Source organism: Cheilinus undulatus, linkage group 5, assembly GCF_018320785.1.
Source record: "Cheilinus undulatus linkage group 5, ASM1832078v1, whole genome shotgun sequence".
Lineage (NCBI taxonomy): Eukaryota > Metazoa > Chordata > Actinopteri > Labriformes > Labridae > Cheilinus > Cheilinus undulatus.
The window spans coordinates 26718352-26743830 of record NC_054869.1 but is presented as its reverse complement, the minus strand read 5'-3'; the positions used below and the strand labels follow the sequence as shown (position 1 = coordinate 26743830).

Below are 25479 nucleotides of genomic sequence, written 5' to 3'. Positions count from 1 at the left end.
AACTTTTCTTAAGTTGTTAATTTCAGGCAGTAAATGATATAACGTAATTAAAGGAATACAAACTAGGTATTTACGTTAAATCCAGGCGTCCCAGATGTAAGAAAACGATCAATATCGACCCTTTCTGTACGTGAGAAATTCGGAATCAGATTGAAAAATTAGCCCGGTTAAGTCATGAAGCGTCTCAAGTGTTTATTTTAAGGTGGAACGACAGCCAAAAACGTGTCAAACTCGGAAGAACACGCCCCCAGGCACTCCAGAATTTCAAATGGCGGAACATATCGCCTATTGTTTTATAACTAACAAACAAAAGGGGATTAATTCAAACTTTGATTCTTTAAGCCAACATTTTTCTAACATAAAAACCTCTACTTTATTTTCATTTGGCTGCGCAACGAAGTCCGCGGTGCCTCCTTAACTGAGTGCTGGCACTACGGAGTGGGGAGTGCAAAGGAGAGGGTCAGAAAGAGTGGTGGGTGGGGATATAACCCTTTTGGGAGAGAGAGAAAAAAAAACTAAAAAAAAAAAAAATCACGTGTTTGGAGATCAAAGGAGATCCGCTTTGTAGAGAGGGGGAGGAGGGGGGTGAGAAAGAAAGGGAGAGAGAGGGAGGGAGAAAGAGAGAGAGAGGGAGCGTTTGCAGGCAATGTAATTGACAAGGCTTGCAGTGGTGAAATAAACACGCTTCAGCCCGGGCGCAGCTTTCGGTGCACAATTCCGACTCTTTTGACGCATCGCACGAAACGCGCAGAGACTTGATTTCAATTACCTTCACCCGATAAATTAATCCGTGTGAAATTATGTCCCGATCGGCGCAGATCCAGCCGGCAAGATGATGATTTTACCAAGGAGAGGCTCAGATCGTGTACCCGACTCGGTGGTCCTGGTGATCCTCGCGGTTGCCGCTTCTCTTGGTACCGTTTTCGCCAAGGATACTGCCTTTGTGGAAGTGGTTCTGTTCGAGTCCAGTCCCAATGGAGATTATACTACTTACACGACTGGCTTGCAAGGACGGTTTTCCAAAGCAGGAGCCACTATCAGCGCGGAGGGGGAGATCGTTCAAGTACGTGTAAAGTGTCTTTTTCTTTCGTGGGAGAATGACAGGCGGCACTTGTGGGAAACAGAACCGGGACACGGGGTGTAATTTCAACAAACTGGCCCTCCTGAAACTTTTTCCACAGGGGCCGGGGGTTGACAAGAGTTGTATACGGTGTGTATGTGTATGTGTGCAGGCGGTGTGAGGATGGTACTAAGCTTGCAAGCATATGCGGTCACAAGATGGCTCCTATCTTATGGAATTCATTCACAGGGAATTCATGCTCTTGCAGGTTATTTTGTTGATGTTTGGAGCTCACTAGAGAGCGCTTTACAGTTAATTAGGCTTCTCCAGAAACATGCGCTTTTGGGAACTTTCCGAAAAAGTGATAAAGCCTGCACCGCCTCCGAAAAGTTGCTAAACTTTCTGAGCGAGCGGATTCACGCATTTCTCTGGAGTTACTCGGCTATAAAGCTGCTATACATGCTCAATTTTGACGTATAGCCTGGTTACACAGCATGTATTAGCCAAATACGTACTTTAAAATCCAAAAAAGTTAGCTTTGCACGGCTCAACGTTTGTTTTTATTGGCCGTACCAGCGCCGCTTGTAGCCGCTTACCATGTAGCCTTCATCAACGCTGCCTTTGAAGTTGCGCACTTTATGGTTTTGGGTTTACCTTTAATCCTAACATGACTCATAATTTAATCAATTAAGTCTTCATAGAAGAAGCTTCCGTGTTCCCCTTTTATTTCCTTTCCCCGTGAGTGATGAATACACTTGGTAGAAACTGGTCATGCTTGTGTCAGCCACCCAGCTCTCATGGAGTTGTGGTCACTGAAATATGACGTTTTTCAGCATAGTCAAGTATGTGTTTGAAGTTCTTTCATTAGTTCTTCATCTATTTGGCTTCTGTTAGTACGGGAACAAATAGTTCAGGGTCTAGTCAGGCTACAAAGCTGCAATGTTTCATGTTTTATTTGTTGAGCGTTTAACGCTGTTCAGTTCTTGTTTATTATGGATGAACAGAAAGCTATCTGTAAGCGATGCTGCGATTTGAAGCCACTTGAGAGTTGAGCATTGTTTGTGTGGTGGGTATCCAACCTTTGAAGTTTAATCTGTTAATTTGGAGCTATCTGTAAAATGTAGCTGGCATGTAAGTTAATTTAGAGGACGTTTGATTGATTGCTGGAGTCTTGCCTCAATGCTTTTTAGTTAGAAAGGATTTTTCTGATGTTACACCATTCATTGGAATAGCAGGAGATGAAAACCCAAGGGCCCACTGCAAGAACAATTCCACGTGAGATGCTGGTTGTGTTTTTGTTTTCATTTCTTGTATAAGAGCCAGTAGCTGCTGAAGTGTGACCTCAGACTGAAGAAACTATTGAGCTCCATGAGATCATTGGTTTTTGGTGGCAGGCCAGGTTTCAATGCCGCCTCTGAAAAGATGGAGTGAGTGAGTTGAGGGGTGGAGGGGAGTGTTTAAATGCTGCAAATACACGTTTTGAGTTGAATCAAGTTCACCACGTTGTGCCAAGTGCACACTTGGTCGGCAGCCTCAAAAGACACAACTGAAACATAGAATTTCTGCTGCACACAAGTTTAATTGCTCGATTAATGCAGACATCTAATTTCTCTGTATGCATGCAAAGCGAGTGCCGAATCCCCCTTGCAATGTTGCAGTAGTGTCTGTGTCAGCTGCGCAATAAAAGTGTGCCTTGTTGTTTTCCACTGAAAATGTAGACTCTTACTTTGAAAGAAAGATGATATGTGGAGATCAAAGGAGGGGATACTCAGCATAAAAATGGCCCGTTTATACACAGTGATGGCCATTTGGCGCCACTCAAACCACACAAAAATGCCGGACCTCTGCTTTACATTGAAAACCACATCTATTTGGGTTTGCTTTCATTGCTAACATAGCTTCTGACCACTTAGAGGCAGCTTATATTTTGTCAGGCTATAATGAAGGTTAGTTTGTCTAGCACAGCACTCTGTCTTGAATTTCTTGCAACATATATTCTTCCAATGATTTATGAAAGATGAAGCTGACACTGAGTGACAGCCGTACAACCTGAGGAGTATAATTTTAAACTGGTATCAAATTCCTTACTTGCGAATACTGTACTTGTGAAATAACATTGCAGTAATGTGTTGGGAAATTGCTCTGTGGTATTGTAACGGATATAGTTTTTACTCTGAAATCGGGTTGAACACAAATATTTAGGCTGTCTGCTGCAACCTCTGCAACCATCGCACTTGTCTACTTTTGCCTCTCAAGCTTTGAGTCGTGTGGTGGTCAGTGAATAGGGCACTTGATTTGGCCTTGCCTGAGGTTTACAAGGCCTTCTCATACTTTCCTCTGCTGTTTGAACAGAGCCCTGAGGGGTTTGTGTTACCTTGTGTGTTCAGTAGTGGCCAGAGCTCAGCAGGTATGGGTTCAAATGCAGGGGAAAGAGGGGGCTTGGCAACGTTCCTGAGCAAAGATCCAACCAAAGTCAGCCCACATACTCCCTACTCGCTTTTACTAATTCCCTAAGGCTAACACCCGCTCAGCTCTGGCCGAAGAGTGTGAAAAGTGGCAAACACTGCGGGGGCCAAAAATAATAAATTAAGTTAATTTGCTCCTTGCTCTGCTCTTAGGGGGGAAGCATGACAATGCAGATCTGGCCACAGAGCCAAACCCCAGGCTTCCCCAAGAAGTCCCATGATTGCTCCAGTTTAGCTTTGTAATAGGAAAGTAATCAATGTCTCCTTAAATCATTCTGTCATGACATGATGCCATTTGTATGTGCACTAGCATTCTGCATTCCTCTGAGACTACTTTAAGAACGGCTCTTGGCACCCAGAGTATTGTAGGTCATCTGTCCTGCCAGGTAGTTAACTGTAGATTGAAGTACTTCCTTGATGGCCTGGTTCACTGAAAACCAGCAGTGCTTTTGGCCAGGGGAAATTGTGATTTAGAGGATTGCAGACTTGCATAAGAAATTAGACATTAAACACAGCCTGAAATGTAGTGTTGACCTGCCAAACCTTAACATATACTGCAGCAGTTTGACTTGTGTTAAGCCTATTAAGACGGGCAAAGATGGCATGAACTCATCACCCCCCTGACTGATTTACCAAGGTCACAACTTGTTGGCTGGGTGAGACTGAGCCACCTGTGACTGCCCTGTTTCTTTAATGTAATGACATTACCGTAATGGCCAAAGGACACAAAAACTGTTAGCCATCATGTTTCCCACATTCCCATCATTGTTGATGGTGCATTCACAGCTCTACCAGTTTGGAAACCTGATAGAGGGAAACCCCTTCTGCTGCCCATCATTCTCCATTGTCTCCCTGACGCCAAATCGTCTTTCCTGTAGCCAGATGAGCAGTGCATCAGTGCACATCTGCCTCTGATTTCCAGTGGGCCTGTGTTGTCAGCATGTGAGTGAGGAGCACAGGCAGGGACGTGGCAGGGGCACTCAGAGGACCAGATGGGACTCGCAGCATAGTCGGCAAGAACCCAGAGGGAATAATGTGGCTTTTGCCTACTTCATCTCAGAAGGGACGCAGAGACAGAGGACATCCTCTGAATCCAGCATCAGGAAGAAGAGGCTCGAGTTTCCCAACACCCATGGGCTGTTTCACCTTTCAACTTCATCCCCATGAACATGAAGTGCCAGTAGCTGGAAGACTTCATGGTGTGGTTCTTTGAAAGTGGCAGTTTTTCTCTGACTGGATGTGAAGGGGGGAAAGTGGCGGTTTCAAGCTAAGACAACGATGAGCTTAAATACTGGAGCTCCTACCTTGGAGCTGGCAAGAGTTGTGTCGCGCTGCATTTAGACTATAATGAGAGCTTTAGTGGTTTAAGGCATCCAGCGCGCTTTCTCACCACAGGCTGGAAACCCCAAGAGGCCATAATGGGACAGCCCCAGACGGGAGGTGCCAGGGACCGGGCCATTCCCAGCGCCAAAGCAACAGTAGCAGTACACAAACGCTCGTTTAAAAGGTTAAAAGTGCTGCTCCCTACTTTTTTCCATTTATTGGCTTGGCGGTCGCAGCTGTATTTTAAGTGCTATCGTCTCCTAACCGCTACTATGTTTCACTTTCATGTCCCAGCCAAAGTAATTTGAGGCTGTGTTTCTCCCCTTTTTCGGAATAGAACAGACTAAACTGTTCTTCTCTTCCTGTCTAACACCCCCTTTCCCAATGCACACTTTCACCCCCACCTCCTGTCTTTTCTGATTCAGCCAAAGTTTGTCATGCACCATGTACTGCATGCAAATGACTTGCACCTCATTGCATGCACCTAGTTTATAACCAGCATGTACTCATGAATTGTTGACATTTCAGTTGTTTTGTAGCTTCCCTTTGGACTACCATGAAGTGCAACTCCCAGAGCCAGCCCTCTTTCATTTTTCCTGAAGATGATATTTTCTGGCACTTTGTGGGAATGCTTTTTTGCCTTTTAAGACAGTGTCAACTGATGATAGAAAGGCTCTTAAGAGAGGAGATGATATGCAGCAAACCACTCCAGCAAGACTTATCATTATATGGTACCAAGGTGCCCCTTTTTTAATTGTGAACTCTCATATAGGCAAAAAAGGTTGAATAAGTGTATTAAATGATCAAATGCAAGCCAGGTTTATGTTCTTCGATACATAAGCTCTCCATACCCTCTATTTTGTATTTACAACAGTGTAAATATGAAACAATGTGATTTGAAAAAAGCAAAATGGGAATACTTGTTTCATAAGCTTGACTTAAAAAAAAAAGACAATTCCTTTTTCTAAATGAGGTTTCTGCTCTGTGACTGATTGCACTCATGTTCAGTGCATGTCTCTCCAAAGCTTTGTTAAATCCTGAAAATGTACACAAATGGAAATGCTATATTTTATATTTTAGCATTAAACTGTGATTGCCAGCTGTATTTTTTTCAGATATTTGTCAGTCTTTACTATCAAACCCCATATTGGCTCTCATTACTTGAACTTGTCTCAGTACTTCTTTTAACTGACCCCACTATCTCCCTAACCAGCAGCCCCTGTTTTCCCTTTTCTTGCACCTGGCTCTTTCACTCTTCCCACTTGCTGCACGGCTCCACCTGGAACAAGTGCATGTTGGTACTGGTGGCCCCAATAGCTATGTTAGTTTCCACTGGGCTGAGTGGCTCAGGCGATCTTTGATGTTCCTACTTAGTCAGTCAGTGCTTTCACTCCAGCATCCACGCCTCTCCCAAAGGAGCCCTATTCTCCCACGCTGCTCTCCTCCTGATCTGCTATTGATTATGTGTCCGAGCTCATTTGTATGAACGCCTTGTGTTTGTCCTCTGCTTTACACTCGGATGATGAGGAAATGTTAATTTACTTCTCCCTGAGGCTGTGGTTCTTCTATGATGAGAGCTAAGAAATGCACCCTAAGTAATGTTGCACTCTGACAGGTGAAAAGGTGATTTTTAACAACGCGTGTCTCCACTCAGTTATTTTTGAAACACATTTAAAATGAGTCAGAGATGAAAAAAAAAACTCAGAATGGGTTCCTGACTTGTTCCTGATGTGTTTGATGAAACGGCGCTGAAAAGTCCAGTCCATCCCCTCAGCCCATATTTTTATCTACTGACACAGAGGGTCTGCAAAACAAAGGCTAAGGGGTCGAGGGTTATGAAATGACAATGCTCACAGTGGCTCATCCAGGCAGAGGCATGCTTTGTTGTCCGCCAGGAATGTGCTGACTAACCGTGGAAGGCCACAACGCCAGCCTCCCCTTTTGTTGCACTTTTTTAGCCAATAGACTAGGAAGGTAGCTGCACAGGGAGTCCATTTCATCAGAGAACTACACACCATCTGCTTCATTCTCCTCCTCCTCCTACCTCTATTTATCCTTAGATCCTTGTTCCCTCTGTCCTCCTACTACTCACATTTGTTGTCATGAAAAGGAAAGCCTTATCAAATGCCTTTCACACTTTGTTCAAGAGGACGGTTCAAAGGTTTTTCTTTTGTGTACATGGTTACATAATTATCCCCTGCACATGATAAAATGTCATGTTGTGTTTTAATAAGAGATGATCCAGCTATCCTGTCCTTTTAATTAATCTTTAATGTATTTTTTCTGCTTATTTCTCTGCAAGAAGCCATTACCGCTGATGTGCACCTGCAGTTTAATTCATCATAGTAATGTAGTGAGGCTTCACCTGACAGGCCCTCTGCCACACTCCCTTTTGTTTCCCTTATTTCCTTTTAACGTGTGGCAAAGGTCATGTATGGGCGCCAGATGGGGACAAATAAGGTTCAGGTGGAAGCTCTGGCTCAATCATGTTGATCATATTCCTTACCCTCTTGTCCTACATTGATATCTGGAGGCCACTTTCTTGTGTGTTTGTAGTTAGTTGTCCCAGTAATGAGGAAGATCCAGCTCTAACACAATGGGGCCAGAGTTATGATAGATTGGACATGCTTGGTCAGATGAGAACAAGCTGGGTTCGCCTTTCATTTTTCTTGTGGTACATAGCAGCATGCCTTGTTGCTCCATAGTGAAGATATATCATTGCATCCTCCTCCTCCTCTGTTGCCAAAGATGCGCCCTAGATTTTTCAAATGAAAAATTGGCTTCCTTTTTATGTCTTCCCTGTATCTTGGGTATACTGAAAATATTGGGGGCGCAGGATATTCTGCTTTTGCCTGTCGCTGCAGAAGCTTAATATGTCTTTTGCAGGTTAGCTCTTTTGTGTAGCTGCACCCACGGCAAAGATTAGGTTCTTGTTTCTCTAGTTGTTAGAGTCACACCTTCACCAACACATTCCAGTTCAGCTCCAGAGAGAAGTCCCCAAGGCTCAGGTGTAACTTTTCCTTCATGATTCTACAAATATAGTACTTTCACGAGCATACCGTGCCAATAAAAGCTCTGTAGCATAGCCCTAGGCTTTGCTAAAGCCTCCACAATTCCTCCTGTCCTTCCCCTCGACCCCTGTCGGCAGCTTCTTCCCCTCTCCAGCCCCTGGACCCTGATCAGGGAGGGGCCTGCAAGGTTGGGTGAATAGCTGCCGGGAGTCGTGCTGCGGGTGTAAACCACATGAATGTGCCGCCTGAGCAGATAGGATCAGGCGAGGTGGAGAGGCCTGGGAGGCCGCGATGCTCAGTGCAGCTCCACGCGCTAACATCAAAGGCAGTGCTGAAGAGGGGGAGGCGGAGGGGGAGGAGGGAAGAAGAGAGAGCGCGAGGGTTGGGCCAAACTCTTCAAAGGCCTCTCTGAGTAATGCCGGCCCTGATATGTGGTGCTGCAAAACTGAATGATGATGTAATTGCAGGCCTTGGAGCTAAATCCACTCCCATACAAATAAAGGTGGAGGTGTTCCCTTGCACAAGCGCGATGAGAAAAATACTCTTGAGTGTTTTCAGTTGACGGCAGAAACTTAAGAGCACATTAGCTCACTTCCTGATGTTATGCTAGCCCATAGTGCGTAAAGAAGATCTCTGATGGAGGACTTGAAATAGGAAAGGTTTTATTTGATGTCAGCAGATAAGCTAATCTGGGCGTTTCTAGTAAACAACAGGTGGAACAGAGTTGACTGTTCTTTGTCAAGTTTATACAGGGTGTTTGTGTGTGAGTCAAAGAGTGTGTGCATGCATTTCCCTTGTAATGTGTTGAACCAAGCATGACCACAGATTCTTTCAAAGTGCCCCCATGATCATCCGGCTGATAACTCATTGACAGCTCCCATGACAGTTCAGAGGCACACACGGCAGGGGAAGTATCTCCCTCGTAGCGAGCACATGGCAATAATTCACTGTTGTTGAATTTGGTTTGCCTGAGGTTATTTGCATGCCTCTGATTGAAGTTTTCCTCACACTTATTGTGTTATTGTATGTGCCTTTGATGTTAAATTAGCAGTAAACAGCTGCACTTTTATTTATTTAGAGTTCATGAGGAGGTCAGCTTTTTAAGTCGTGCATCCTGTATGGGACCTAGACCTCTGAGGATTGCTGTGCAAAACTTTTGTTGCTGGTCGTAAAAGAAGGGACCTCCTTGTTTCCAGTATGCATAGTGTAGCAATTCTGAGTCTTGTAGGACCATGCAGGCAATTGCTGTTCTTAAACACATTGATGCTAAGGCTTTTAAGTAGAGGCTAATATCAGTTGTTCTTTAACTTCATGTTTTGACTGCACTTTTCCATCATTTTCTAATAAACTGGTCCACAAATCTGCTTGCTTGATATTTGACTTTACAACTAAGCAACCATAATGAGGTTAAGCTTCAGTTTGACATCCAACTAACCGATTAAATTAACTTATGGTTTGAGCAGTATATGAGCTAGGGATGGGAACTGCAGAGGAACCCTCAGCAGCTAATTCTGCTGTTGCAAAATGGAACATAAAAGGACGTGGTAGATCTGACCGATGGGCAGAAGCCTTGTAGCTGTTTGGTGGCTTAAAGGGATATTTCCGTATTTTGAAGTTGAGTCATATGAGTTACATAGCAGTGGTAGTGGCATTGGCCTCCAGTGAGCATTACTCCTTGAAGAATGACTTGCCGGTTGTACCGGGCAGGAAGCTAGGCTGAACATTGTAACAGATGGGTACAGTTTCTCTGCAGAATTTACAGAGTTTTGGGTAAAAATTGGACACAAAAAAATGTTCACTCAAACATACACTATCAAATTTTTTGAAGCATTTTGTTTTATACCAAGAAGTCCTCTGTGTTTTTTTCACTATTTTGCAAAGCAGGAGAACATAACCAGTAGCCAAAGCCTGCTTTGCAAATGAGTGACAAAAACACAGAGGCTTTCTGGATAAAAAAAATACGTTTCTTCAAGAGTTTTCAATGGTGCATACATGATACATCACCATATTTGATTGAATAAAGAATTCAAAATTTCTTTGTGAGAGGTAAAGTACAGGCTTGATGTGTTTTTCTCACAGGTGCCAGTTTCACCTCTCATCACTTTTCGTCCTACAACCTCTTATCATCATTGTCTATCATTATCCTGCTCTCTTTTTCTTCTTATTGTCATGCTGTAAGCTTTTCCTGGGGAAATCTGTTCAGAGCACTGTATTTACATGAGAATATCCGTATTTGGCACCCAGGATTCAATAATTACATCACGAGTCAGAACAAGTATTTAGTGCCATATCAGTGCAGCAGTACTTTATTGTTAAGGTGGCTGCCTTAATGACATGTATTTTAACTCACAGTGTGGGGGGAAAAAATCCAAATTGATAAAAAAAACCATCATGTGCCATCAACTAATAAACACAACACACTCACTGCTCCGTCTGCACACTGTTTTTATGTCCTTCATGTTAACAAGCTCATTCTTTTGGATCTCTTCTTTTAAACTTGTGCCATTATTTTTAAGTGCAGCTGTTAGTTTTCAGTATAATTTGTAGATGCTACAGCATCAGTGTTGGTCATTGAGATATGTGATGCCATTAATGTAAAATGCTTAAAATTTGTTCTGGCGTCTTTGTGACCAGGTCTGCTGGTAATTTGATGAGTCAGTTAATCAAGGGAGTTTCATTTGTGGTTCTTTTGTTCCAGCTTTTTTGCCTGTTGACTGTTGAGCTTTAATACGTCAGCTGTTAAATGCTTGATAATGCTTGGTTATATCACAGAATTCATGCGTGATACAAAGCAGTTAAAAAAATAAATCATGCACAGCACAGAAATTAAAAAAGATCTTTCTGTATGACAGGTGACTTTTCCAATTGCTTCTATTTCTCTGTCATCTTTAAGGAGAATCAGGCCTCTTAAGAGCTGCTGTTAGTTGTTACCTGCAATTTAATAATTGATGAGGATGACCAAAAGTATTATCCTACTCAGCACTTGCACATAAAGGAAGTAAAATGATTTTTCTGATTGTGCCTGTGCCTGATATTGCTGTACCCTGGACCTTGTGTAGCTGTAGCATTATATCAGACAGATAGACGTCACGAAAATATCCTCAAAGTCTGGTGAATGGAGATGACAATTTCTGTCATGGAAAAAACTGTATTAACACCCTTTCAGTCACCCCCACCTTCTAATTGGCTGTGGCTCAGTGTGAACCTGAGTGTATATGAAAAGGTCAGGACAGTACTCCTGGCCAGCTGTGTCCATTTCTTTCCCCTTGCAATCCATCTGTTCACCTCCCATTACCCCTGCTTGTCACTGTCAAGAAAGCATGTCAAGGTGATGATTTTTTTTTTCAGTACACATTTCTGCTCAAACTGAAACTAAAGGTCAGTGATATGAGGGAAAAGGGGGATTTTGTTTCTTTTAATCAAGTGAGATGGAGCACATTAGTGTGTCAACACACTTCCCAGCATCATCTTTTCTACTGTTTATCTGTATCCATCTCTCATAGTCATATTCCAAGTAAATCCTGCAATAGAAATTGTAAAAAAAAAAAAAGGTACAGAGGATTTGGTGGCTGTTCTCTGCTTGGCAGTGTATAAACAGTCTGTCCAAACACACTTGGCCTGCTAATGATAACTTGTCCTCAGACATGTCAAGGAATCTAGTTTGTCAGAATGCTGTTCTAAGAGAAAGGAGGAATTGAGTGGGAGAAGATGGGAATGACAGAAAAAGACAGGCCAATGCAGCCCTTTGCTCTTCGTTCTGCATCCCACAGGCATGTGACGAAGTCAAAATGTCACCTCCTGGGTGACATGCATCCCGCAGGCATCTAGAAGTAAACAACTCCAAAGGATGTGGTACTGAGATTTGGATGGTAGCCTCTGCCATAAGTTGGATGTATCTTTTCCTATCTGAATGAATAAAGGAGGATTTTTAATTTGTATTTAGCAGATGTAGTTATGCCATAGAATGATTCAAGGTATAGCGGAGAAATTTTTTGACATATTTCTAAATATATTGCTTTTTCTTGAAAAATTGATCATGTTTGTGTGAATGCACTTTTAAGCCTATCAGTGCCATTTCTACTCTTTTGATAGAGTTGTACCAGTTACACAAACCAGATGAAGTGTGGTATGCAGACAGAGGTCGCGTTAACCGAAAGGATGATGGAGAATTTTGAAGGCTGTCCGTCATTTTGACGGGCTGGAATGATGAGGATGAGCATGCTTTCAGCACACACACACGGACAGATGCATAGACCTGTTCCATTTTGCATACATGGACTATAAAGAAGGTTATTTAATCTATTGAAAATCTTGTATCCAGTGGGCTCTCCTACTGACCTCGACATTGTAGATTAATGAAAGCGCGTCAGTCTCCATGCTGACAGCTCACTGAGAGGCTGCTGCAGGTGTCTTAGTACACAGGTTGGCATGCAGAGTGTTAAGGCCTTTGCACAATGAGCCTGTTTCATGTTGTTCTAATCATGTCTGCACATTGATGCCAAAATTGTCGTTTTACTTCCCATTTTTTTCGGAACAGGTTCGATTTTATGCAAAATTTCCTATGTGTCCAAGGTGACCGATGATTCAAAACAGTTCCCGCTGCTTCCACCTCGCTTGCTCTCCACCGAAACCTCACTTTAAACACCAAAGTTTGCTCATTTATCATGTGGATATCAACCATGGAAATATAACAAAGAGATGGGTGAATGATGATTCAGATCAGTGCCTGTTGCTTTATTCTCTCTTGCTCGCTCACCACCGCCCGACCCTCCCCTCTCTCTCTCTGAAAACCTTACTTTAAACACTGTAGTTTGCCCGTGTATTGTGTGGATATCAGTCATGGAAATGTAACAGATAAAGTCATATGTTTGTAGCCTATTCACAGGTCATAACAGACAGAATTAAAAAGTTGTCTTCCATCTCTCCAACTTGTCTCAGCACTGTGACGCATGAGCGTGTGCTGTTTGAAGCTCTCTGTCAGGATGGATCCAGCTGGATTTTAAAGGAGTGACAGAGCTACAGGCTCACAGTACGAAACAATTTGCTACATTCTACAAATTTTGGCAGTCAAGGCGAATACACACGCAATGGACTCAGTGTGCAAGGTCCGAGTGCGTGACGTTTTTTCGGATTACGACTCCTGTGGAGTAGACAAATGTGCACAGCTCCACAGTGCAGCCTTTGAACAACTTGTTATCAGCTATCAGCAACATCTTGATATTAAAAATATCCTCAAAACTGTGCGTGATATCTTAAATGGCGCTGTTCATAGTTGCTTGCTTAAAGACAGGGATTGTTCCTCCATGGTCACTACACAGTCCTCCACCTTTGAGTTAAAGCGTGCAGTATTACATGCACACCAGTTTAGTGGGTCTCACACAGCAGAGCATGTAAAGCAGGCCTTCAAGAATGTTCCTAAACAAGAAGCTACTCTTCATTTTAAAGTAATAGTGGGTAAAGAAATAAAAGTAAAGGAGGAAAACGTGATGTGGCAGCTCCAGTTGCACTTTAGAAATTGCACTGTAATAACAAGAGTGCCTTGTATTTGATATTTGAGTTTTATTGCAATGCTAGTGTTTTGGTTTATGTCTTAGATTAAGCTGCTACATTTTAATGGGGATTGTTGTTTTGAATCTGTATGATTCATATGTTTTCGATTCTATTAAAGTTAAACTGTTTTGACTTCAGTTTTTGTTGTGACTAATACGGTCAACTTAATATGTAACTTTATTTATTTATTGGTGGATTATTAAAGTGAAACAGAGCTAATACACCATTTTGAGTAGAAATATGATTTTGTTTTTACAACAATGTTGGCTGTACTAAGTGAAATGAAATAGACTTTTGAGACATCTAGTAGTTATTCTGTTTACTTCAGTTATTTTTGTAAACAAAACCAATTGAAACTCGAATCTAAGGATATATACATTCATATAAACTATATATATATATATATATCTCGGATCGGGACTCGGTTTCGGCAGATATTCAATATTAAAAAATCGGATCAGGATCGGAGGCCAAAAGTGCTGATCGGGGCAACCCTACTTATCAGTTATTGGTCTCATGAACTACCTATAATCGGCTTTGTTATTGGCCCTTGATGGCCTGCTTGTCCTCATGAATATAACAAATTTTGTCCTGACCAGAATCTACCGCACATTAGCCGTAAGCTACCGCACATTAGCCGTTTCATGCCAATGCACTCAGCAACTCAAACCGTAACCTATGGCCAAATACACACAAGCTGACATGTCAGTAGTGTGGATATGAGGTGTCCATCAGCAGAGGAGAAAAAGAACTGCCACACTGTAAGATTATTGAAGACCGTTTCCTTGCACTTGCTCTTCTTGCATTGAAGTTCCTCTCTGCCCATGCTCTTGTTCACGCTGCCCCTATACCTGTGCTCTTGTTCTCTGTCACAGCTGTGGGAGCACAGTCTGTTTAAATATTATTTAATATTAATTTGATTATAGTTATTTAATATTCCCATGATGTTCTGTGGTTGCAGTGGGACACTTAAAAACCTCTGCATTTGAGCCTGTGATTAAAGAGTTTAGACTAAGACCCATCACTTTGCAGGAAATATTACAGATTAATACAAAAAATTAATGCATTTAAAAAAGCATGATTAAAAACTCATTTGGATTGACTAATCAAAATAAAATTGGTGCATCTGTTGCAAAAAAAGACTACACTTTCTTGTTAAGGTGCAGTGGTTTACTATTCTTGCTATCCAGAAATCTGGTGATTAGTCGAAACATGATGGTCTGATTATTTCAAGCAAATGAGAAAACTGGTCATGAAAACCATTTAAAGAAGCTGAAAAGGTTGTCCTTCCTAACATTTGAATCTGTCAATCTGCTCTGGCTCTGTAGAAAAAAGGCTTTCATGTGAATTTAACAGAACTTGGCCCACAATCCTTTCAGGTTTTCTAATTTCTCTGCGACTAAATACAAATAAAACCTCAGTGCCGATGTAGTGTAGTGCTCTTTCTATATTTTCATGATTTGATTTTACACCAAACCATCCTTCTGCCTAACTTCAAGCCATTTCCTGTTGGCAACCACCCGTTGCATATTTGGGTCAGCTTTTCTGCAGCATTGCCTCAAGCTAAGCTTATGGACAGAGGATTTGGTAAGCTATTGATGCATACATTCGTCATAATTATTGTTTTGCGAAAGCTGCAGTTAGAGGCGCCCAGGCAACGGGAAAGCTTCAGAATTCAAATTAGAGTGTGGGATCGAGCGCTAAAGTTGCGGCTGTTGTCTATTTTCCGTTATAGCATCCTAGAAAACTTCAGCAGCCTGTGCTCTCTCCCATGTTAGCACATCTTGGTGGCACGTGTATGCTGAACACTGATGCTTTCACTTTAAAGCAGGAAAAACAGTCAGATTCAGAGCATTTTCATACTGTCTGTTCTCTGCTCTTTTACTCTTCTCACTCAGATAAGCAGAGGACGGGTGGAGGTGGGGGGTATAAATGTGAGACCACACATGCTGTGTCAATGTTTGCTAGAATAATTAGAGACAATGTAGGCCAATAACAGGAGGAGTGCAGTAACCTGAACTCACTTTGTTCTGCCCCGGCAGCAACACAAAAGCCATTCACAGACGCACAGATCTGCAGGCTCAGAGCAGGAGAAACGCACTTTTAGCCGTAGTGGAGCACGGCTCTGAGGATCTGCAGGAAAGTGGATTGGTTTCTATGGATCTTGAACAGCACAGTCTTGGTTTGTATCCTTTCAGTGTGATGCTTATGTCACTCCAAAGGCCTTTTAAGCACTGTACATCCCTGCCACCACCCTAAAAACACCCCCTACCCCATGTCACCCTCCCCAGCCGACCGACACATGGCGAGGGCTTAAAGAGCCCTCTTTAACTGGAGGATATCCGGCCACTCGGTATGCAAAGAGCTTGTGGATTCCTGACACGAATGCTACAGCCGGACTCGGAGGTGACTTTCAGTGTAGCTGGACAACTGTTAGATTAACAGGACACTTTATGTTGACTCCCAGCCAGTAGGAGGAAGCATTGCCAGGAGCAAAGTGTACTTGGTCAAAAGCAGACTAATAGACTCATTTGAGCTTTACTTGCTAGTTTTTTGTGGTTCCAGGCATGTCGGACTATGTCTGATACTAGCAACAGATTAAAAGTCCCGCTTCTGTTTTAAAGAGAACGTCTTTTTCGGTGCACCAAAGAAATAGAAAGAAAAAAAAAAGGCTCTAAAAGAGAACCAAAAGTTGCCTTGACTTATTACCTGTTGCATGTAAGGAGCAGAATATGACATTTATCCCCACACAATGCATAGGCGTAGGATTGCACGAGCCACGGGTGACCCATGCATCACTGCTGCAAGCACATACACTCCTGGGTGGACCAACTGGTTCATCCCCCTTTCGGTGTCCATCTTGAAAGAAGACACTGCTATGGGATGCATACATCCCCTGGAGGGCCCTGGTGTCATTGTGGCACCTGTCCCTTCCACTCTCAGCCCATGTCAACAGCTCTGATTTATTTACATTCACTTGTTTTCCAGAGGACTGAAAAGAAAAAGCATGTCAGCTTGTACTGTGATGGAATTTGGGATCAAGATTTCATTGTTGCTGAAATATTGCCACGTTCCTGAAGCTATTTTATCAATTTATAGTGTCAGTATGTTAAAAACAAGAAGCTCTTAAAAAGCCTGTCAGGCTGTCTCAAGCTCTAGTGCTTGCTAAAAACAACATTCTATACAAAAGTATTCTTTTTTGGGCGCCGCACTATGTATTTATGCTACCTCTCCTGTCGTATTTATAGGTATTTGTTTGTGATCTTGATTGCAGTTGCTCCGTTTGTTTTTTGGACAAACCACATGCTTCCAAGTGGCCTTTTGGTTCAGAAATACTCTGTACAGAAGAGCTTGTTGTATAACTTTTTGGCCGTACGAATTTATTGTTGTTCAGTTCCTATTTCTTTTTTTTTTTTTTTTTTTCTTTTTTTTACCAGAACCTCCTCTTCTCTCTGTTTTTAGCCCGGAGATACACAACAGCTTTTTCTGTTCCAGCCAGCATTCTCCTTTAATCATTTTCAGATTCCCTCTCTCTGCCTGCTTCTCATTCTCTTCTCTCACCGCTTCCTCACTCATCTCCTTGCCCTCTCTCTCCTCCTCCACCCTCTGCCTCTGTCTCCCTCCTTCTCATTCCTTTTCCACCGAGCTGATGTTCTGTGCTGTTATTCTGGTGGCAATGTGTTCCTCATCACAGCTTATGTTTCCTCTTTTATCAGAGGCTGCCACACATGCCCGAGAGAGAAGGGAGGGGTGGAAGGGATGGAAGGGGGGACAGCAGTGGGGCAGCTGATGCTATCAGCAGGTGGAGATATCAGCACTGAGTTCAGGGGCCCAGTGCTGCCAGAGTCCAAAAGACTCTGAAATGGTAACTCAGTTGAGAATGATGTGATCCCCACTGCCATTTGAACACCTTTTTTATTTTATTTGGAATTATTTATTAGATATTGGTGTTGCTTTTTCTATGAATTTGCTTGTGAATTTGAGTATTACATGGGAAAATATATCTAAAATATCCCTACACACTGTGGCACACTTAGGTCTTCATCAGGGCCATTGTCAGCAGTGGCTTGTACATCTTGGATTAAAATTAAACTAATTGTAATTAAAATGACAACGAAGGTATCATGATTCCACAAAAACTCTACAGTGTGCTTTGGATTGATTTTGGAGGACATGCATTTTCCTATTCTGATTGAACTTTTTACCTCTGTGGCCACTCCTTTACAAGATAAATTGAGCAAAACAAACCCAAAGTTTCCAGAGAGCTCTGGTATGTGACACTACAGAGACTCAGCTACACTTCTACTTGTTTTTTACCTTAAAGTTGTAATACTTGGTAGAAAATATAACCAGCTATCATCAAAGCCAACTTGCATAATGAAAGTAAGTTTTATGTAAATTTGGGGTTGAATTTCCTTGAACTTGGAGGGCAAGATTTAAATCTGTGATATTTTCAGAAACATTTTAAGTAATTCACGGTACAAATCTGAGCAAACTGGTTGTTTCAGTCTTCAGGTCAGGCATATCCAATCAGCTGGAGTGAAGTCTTCCAAAATAAATCAGTTCATGTTTTCATGAGTTTATTTTATATCTTGCCAGTATCAGGGCAATGAGTGTGGGTTTTGGAAATATGCTAGTCATGTGTTGAGCATATAAATTGCTGAAATCTAAAGTAAAAGCTAGTGGTAGACTGATTGTCAGCCTGACTGATCATAAAGACAGTATTTGGTATTTGGCCGATTATTGGTATCGCCATTTCATTTTACAGTTAATTGATGAAGTTAATTAATCAGAGGTGCACGACTTTGGTTCCGTGTCTTCATCTCTGGCTTTATTTTTACTCCTCACAGTCTCAATAAACGTCCTATATACAATAAAATCTGATTGGCTGGATGTCACATGGGAACCAGCCAATCAACACTTAAGCCTGAGTACCACTGACACAGTGAGCATATGGCATCACTTCATGTTTTCTTGCTTTTACCGTATTGCTCTGAGCCGTATCTCATGTTGAGAGGGCTAGGGATAAATTGTTTCTTTTCCTCCATTTTTAACATGCAGTTTTACTTTTGCCACATGAAGTACATTTTGTATAATAAATGCGTATCAGTTTCAAATATCGGTTATCTGTGTCATGAGCTACTAATAATCAGTATTGTATCAGCCCTGAAAAATTCGTGCCACCTTGAGTTTTCCTATAAGAAAAAACAATACAGAACAGGAAAACATGATCCTTCTGTCTAAGCATTCCTGCTAAGTGTTGAAATGATCAGAGAAGGAGGCATCAAACCCCCAGATAAAGCCAATACCAAGATTGCACTCCATTGTTATATGGTACCCCACATATTCATCTAGTTGTTCAAAGGACTGATTTTGCTGTTGCTCACTTTTCCGGGGCAAAAGGCTCCAGCCTTTACCAGACCCCAGGTGGTAACAACTCTGAATAGGTTCATGACCGTTCTCCATGGACAGTGTATGTGAGGTCCTTGATACGAGAGGAACAGTGGTGGGAGAGACTGTCGGTTGAACCAAAGCAAAGGCTCACAAAAGCCTAAAATGATATCGCTGGTGGATATCTGGATGCTTGGGATGCCTTGGATGGCTGCTGTACACTTTTGGCTTTGTCTTTGCGGGGATGAATAGAGGCCTCTGTGGTAGTGATGACAGGCTCCTCCGGGCTGGGCCCTGGCTGGCTGGCAGTCTAGGTGCTGGAGGTTGGGAGACTTCAGCTCTCTAATAGGGGCACAATCCCGACAGGGGATGCTGGTTGTCCTGGTTCTTCCTACAAAAGACACTCTGTTCTTTGTCTATGGGCAGTGCTTATTATTTTGACATGCCAGGTACATCTTTACATACAGGCCCATCATGCCTACCATACCCCTAACCTTTGGTTTACCTTTAGGTAGACTATGCAGGATAGATGAAACTTTTAAATATTTTTTTTCTGTGCTCCTATGCTTAGACATAAATTGAATATGCAATCAAGGTCTTGTTTTAAGGGTAGAAGGGGGTTATAACAGTTGAATTTGGAATTTAAGGCATTACCTCTTTTTAATTTTGTATACCGCAATATAATGCCATTACCGTAAAAGACAAGAAAAAATACTGTGATATCATTTTAGGCCATATTGCCTAGGCCTAATTTGCAGTCAAATCTAAAATTTTGTTGTTTTGCAAAAATCAGGTGTATATCGTTGGTTCAGAGTCGAACCCTGTGATGTATTTGGGATCAGGTGTGAGGGCAACTGTGGCTCAGTAGTAGGAGTCGGTCATCTCACAATAGGAAGGTTATGGGTTCAATCCCCAACTCCTGCAGTCACATAATGTGCCCTTGGGCAAGACACTTAACCCCAGTTTGCTCCCACTGCTTTTTCAGTGGCGTGTAAATGGGTATGGATGCGTGTGAATGGGATAAGCTAATACTGATGGCAAATTCTCGATAGCAACCTCTACCATCAGTGTGTGAATGTGGAGTAAATGGAGCGAAAGAGTGTGAATGGGTTGGTGTGACCTGTGGTGTATAAGCGTTTTGAGTAGTCGGACGACTAGAAAAGTGTTATACAAGCTCAAGTCCATTTCCCTTTAACTGATCTCACACAAGCCCTTATCAGCTGACGGCCAGCTGATTCCCTGATTGCACTTATGGTGCCTTTGCCTCCCCTTTGCTGCTCTATGCAAGCTGCATTTTGTAATCCTCCTCCACCCCAGCTCCTCCTTTGTGCTATCTGACTTAATGTCATCCTGTTGTCATCGATGCCTGCTCTGCTCTGGGTTTATTGCTGCTTCCTTCCCTGCTTCAGGCTTTCCTTGTAGGCACAGGAAGAGCAGGAACATGTGCAGCCTTTGGGACTGAAAAGTTTGGTGATTGTTGCTCTTGTAGGCACAAATTAAATGCACTTTTTTTAGAGTGCACTGAAATTAGCTACTTCTTAGTTTTTTTTACCCCTTGTCAAAGAATCTTATGAGTTAGCACAGATCATAAAACTAAAATTGGACTGGAACAAGAAATCTTAGAGCTCAAGTTAGGAAATGAGTTGTATACAGATGCTATCTTTGAGTCCAATGCTCAGATAGTCAGATACAAGGGGGTGTTTGAGGGAAAGGAGTCACCACGGCTGTCGAAAGAGGTTTTGTCATAGCTCATTCTGCTCTAATACAACACTGCACAGCTGGCCAAGACAAACGTGAGGTAAACACGGCTCACTGGACTGTATGACTCACACTCTAACATGCTAGCTGCACACTGTGAAGACTCTAATGGCTGAGGCTTACTGTGGTCTTTCCATGTTATTTTGAATTATTAATGAAACAAGTAGAAGCTGTAAACGCTCCAAAGAGAAGATGGGACTTCCACACGCAATGCACAATAAATGAGACATCTCCTGGCCTCTTCACATACCCTCCCAATCGTCCCTCTTGAAGATTCACAGAGCCTCTTTGATCTGTACGTTGTCCTCCCAGCTGGGAGGCCATGGGATGCGAGCAGCCCCTTTGGGTCTCCCATTTCAAGTCATACATTCTTTCCTTAAGGACCCTGAGGTCCTGACCTTCAGTTGCAGAGGAATTTCATATGCAAAAAATAGGCTAGACTTGCCAGGCTATTTGAATATTCACCGTCCTCTCGTGTCTCCTGGTACTCATCACCCTTGGATCCTCTGGATTAGGTATTCATCTTTAAGGTGTCATAGTGTGGCATATGCTAATTTTGGCTGAGAGACCTTCGCTGACCCTTTGACTTTCCTTGGCTTTCTAATATTTTCATCATGCCGATGAAGCATTTCAAAAAGGTTTGTATTTCCTGTCAAAGAGATAAAGTCCAGCACAACAAATACCTTCCTGTTCGTTTGAAGTTTAAAGAAGAAGCACATAAGAGAGAGTAACTTTTAACTCGATGTATGGCTCATTTATGTTGGCATCTTGTGAGAACCTGACTGATTTTCACTGACTGTGGACTTGAGTCAAGTATTTCCTATGGCTGTCCCTTTAACAGAAAAGGGTTTGCCTAAAGTCCTCTCAGATGTGGAGCCAAATGCCCCCGAGGTTACAGCCAGCTAAGTGGTTCCTTGTCTCTAATAAAAAACAAATTAAATAACATGGATCCCTAGAGGTTTACAACACTGGAGTCATGAACTCTCGGGCTGATAAAACACTTCCAAATATGCTTATACTAAAGCATGGATGTGGGAGGAACTTGTTATAATTCATAAGCCACAACATGCAGAAGACTCTGACCACTCAGAGATGGAACAGCCCTCTCAACTGTGAAACAACCTGATCTTTAGAAGCAAGTCATTACCTTTTTTAAGCAGTGCTGGGTACGCTGATGGCAGGAAGTGCTTGTGTGTAAAGTGGGTTTGATGTTTAACTCTTCAGGGGCAGTCATCCAAGGGGTCTGCTTATTTGAAAACCACAGCTTCTAACTCCATCTTTCCCTTTTTCTCCATCCGTGTCTGCTTCTACCTCTGGCAACGCCACCAGCAAGAACATGAGGAACAATACTGTATTTGTGTGCTCCTCTGTGCTCGGTCTGCTGCTAAACAAATGTTCAGAGGAATTCTGGTGCTGGCCTTGCCTCCAGGCCAGCGCTGATCCCATAGTGGCTTCATAAACACTCTGTGGGGTGATCAAAAGAACAAATCAACCTTTATTGAGAGCTTTACAGTAATGGAAATTATTTCTACACCAAATAAAGTTTACATTTCTTTACCCTTGCCCCCCATTGACTAACTATGTAGCAGTTCTATCATCTGGGGCACAAATGCACACGTTAACAGAGACGTGCAGGCTATGTAAGTGGTGTTATGATGAAAGCATGACAGTCTTGTTTTTGCCACTTTCCTTCCCTGTAATTAGCACGCATGTTGTGGTAATATTTACAGAGTGGTTTACACACCCACTGTCCTAAATATCTTGTTTTCATGGTGGTTTGGGTCAGTTATTCTATGCGTTTTTTGCAGTTCTTGTGAAATCTTGAAAATCAAAACCACTTAAGTTGAAGACTCTGAAGTGTATCCCTTCCCACAGTGGAATGTATGAAATCCACAGACCCTGTCCTCAGGCGGTGGTGTGGGTTGACTGAGTCGGAGATGAGGAGGATTGGATGGCTGGGTGACATGAATCCACACCCAGACCTTCGGCCAATGTGGCCCTGAGGTGACTTGTAAAAGGATACACACATGCAAAAAAGTCATCATTCTTACTTTTTCTAAAGGGTCAGTTCACCCAAATTACAGAGCGCAACATGACCTTACTCCTGTTATTCTGGATAATATACAAAGTAGTCACTCCCTTGGATGTTTTACTCTGTTATTGATTTTGTAAATCAATCAATATAATTAGGCCTTTTTTGATAAAAGAAAGTCAGCAATGTCAAAGTGATACCAGATTTCTACAAACTAATGTCTGTTAAATAAAGATATGCTAATTCAACAAAGGTCAAGCCAATTGGTGCTATTAGTCTCACATTAAATGAAATGGGGATCAACTGAGAGCAGTGAATGTGTCTCAAGTGATTTAAGAATAAAAGTACCTGTGTCTGGAAGGTCCAGTCACTGGTTAATCAGTATTCCTGGCTACAATTGTACCATGAAGACAAAAGAACACTCCAAGCAACTCAGAGGAAAGTTTATTGAAAAGTATAAGTCGGGGGGATGGATAAGAAAAATCAGAGGCACTGAACATCCCCTGGAGTTCAATTAAATCCATCAAGAAATGGAAGGACTATGGCACATGTGTTAATTTGTCTAGATCAGGCCGTCCTCACAAACTAAGTGATGGTGCAAGAAGGAGACTAGCGAGAGAGTCCACCAAGACACCTATGACTACTCTGAAGGATTTAGAAGCTTCAGCAGCTGAAATGAGAGAGACTCTGCACACAACAGTTGCCCTGGTTCTTCACCAGACAAAGCTTTATGGGAGAATGGCAGAGAGAAAGCCACTGTTGAAGAAAACTCATGTTAAATTTCAACTAGAGTTCACAAGATAGCATGTGCTAGAGATTCCATAGTTAAGTGGATGAAAGAATTTGGTCTGATGAGACCAAAATGATGCATTTTGGTCATCAAGACACTATGTTTGGTGAACACCAAACACTGCACATCACCACAAACACACTATCCTCACTGTGAGGCATGGTGGTGGCAGCATCATGCATTCGGGAGGCATCTCGGCAGCTGGCCCTGGAAGGCTTGTGAAGGTAGAGGACAATCTTATTCATTCTGTAAGAGAACTATGACTTGGGAGAAGATTTATTTTCCAGCAAGACAATGACCTGAAGCATACAGCAAAAGCTGGACAGAAATGCTTTAAGGAAACAAGGTGAATGTTCTGGATTGGCTGAGTCAAAGCCCAGACCTCAATCCAATAGAGAATTTGAGGATGGACTTGAAAAGAGCTGTTCACACCTGATCCCTGTGCAACCTGGCAGAGCTTGAGCAGTTTTGCAAAGAAGAATTTAGTGAAATTGCGTTGTCCAGATGTGCAAGCCTGGTTGAGACCTATCCACACAGTCAGTGCTGTGATTGCAGCAAGAGGTGCTTCTATTAATTACTGACTGGGGGGGGGATTTATGTAGTCACTTTATTTCCTTACAATTTTTATTTAATTGACATTACTTTGTAGAAAGCCTGCTTTTACTTTGACATCAAAGAGGTTCCTTTGTAACATTTTAATAAAAAAAAAAAAACAAATTTCATTGACCATCATTGATTTATAAGATCAATAAAAGTGTGAAACAGCTAAGGGTATGGGTGAATATTTTTTATAGGCACAGTACTTTTAACAATCTGTTGAATATTTTTTATAGGGGACACTTTTTCTGCTAATAGCCAAATCCTCTTTAATCCCATATCAGTTTTTTTCAGGTTTAACTTTTAACTTGAATCCACAGGAATTAATAATGAACATTTAGTGTGTATAATTTAAAGTGGCATTAAACTGCTCATTGCATTCTTATAGAAATGTTTGCTGCTGGAATGGCTCACTTATTGAGCATTACTGTTAAATCTGAATAGTTCAGACGGTATAACACATTCTCACAAACATTTCTGTTTGACCTCATCTCACCTGCATCCACCTGTGACCACGAACCCCTCCTACCAAACATTTTCCTCCACCTTGCCAGGCCCCAGCTTGGCCTAGCACCTTTCTGCCTTTTATCTCCACTGATGGAGCCAGCCATTGAAGCAACCTCAGCGCCACCCCCCAACCCCTCCCTAGCCTTTTCTCTCTGTCTCTTTACCGCGCCTGCACAATGGCCCCGCTCGGCAAAGTTCCAAAACAGTGTTTGTCCGATCACCACAGCAGCCCCACCCCCCTTTTATAGCTGTGTGGAGGGACAGTGAGTGAGCGAGGGAGTGTGTAGATTTATGTGTGCACGCACAATGTTTTTAAGTAGCTAAAGGAGGTGTGGCTCAATCGTTATGGTAACTTAGTTTGAAAAAGACAAAGAAGAAAGTTGTGCTGAAGTTGCAGATTGGAGGTATCCAAATCAAGCATCTAAGATTCTTTAAGTAAAAGTCTACACAGATTATATGAATTTGGAGCACTCCCAAGCTTTTGATAGGAAATAAAGTTGGGTGTCTTGTTTTCAACTTTAGAGATGAGCTTGAACAACAATGGCACCATCAGACCAAATTCTTTCATCCACTGCCACCCTTGAAATGCCATTGACTATCCAGTTGCCCTGTTAGACCTGATGGGTAGAAGATTCAGCGATAGAAACTCCAATGTCAAAGTGGCAGTGAATGCAACCACACATTTTCTGAGCATCTATGAAAGCAGCAGTAGGTGGTGCAGCATTGCTAGTTTACTCAACTGCTGTTCAACAAGAATAGGAAACAGGGGTGTGTTTGCCAAAAGATGCAGCAACAGAATACGGTGTAGCAGGGTTGGCTTCTTGGGTGAGTTTCATTCACTTAGTTGAGCATGCATAATGTCCTGTAATTAAGCTTAGACTATTGGGATGATGAGCATTCTGTTCTCTAAGGAAAGTTGTTGAAACATCAGCTGTTATCCACATAAAGTCATCTTTTTCTTTGGATCCAATGAGCTGCAGCCCTTTGAGGTTAGA

General features: G+C 42.3%; 1 protein-coding gene across 2 annotated transcripts in view; it reads left to right on the top strand.

Annotated features, from left to right (window-relative positions):
* Positions 1-676: 676 nt before the first annotated feature.
* znrf3 (zinc and ring finger 3) overlaps positions 677-25479 on the top strand; it is a 99584-nt gene continuing 74781 nt past the window's right edge. For both annotated transcript variants that reach the window (XM_041787985.1, XM_041787984.1), the window contains exon 1: positions 677-1063. In XM_041787985.1, coding sequence (XP_041643919.1) covers positions 833-1063 — 231 coding nt within the window. In that variant the 5' untranslated portion in view covers positions 677-832. The remainder of the gene's footprint in view (positions 1064-25479) is intronic.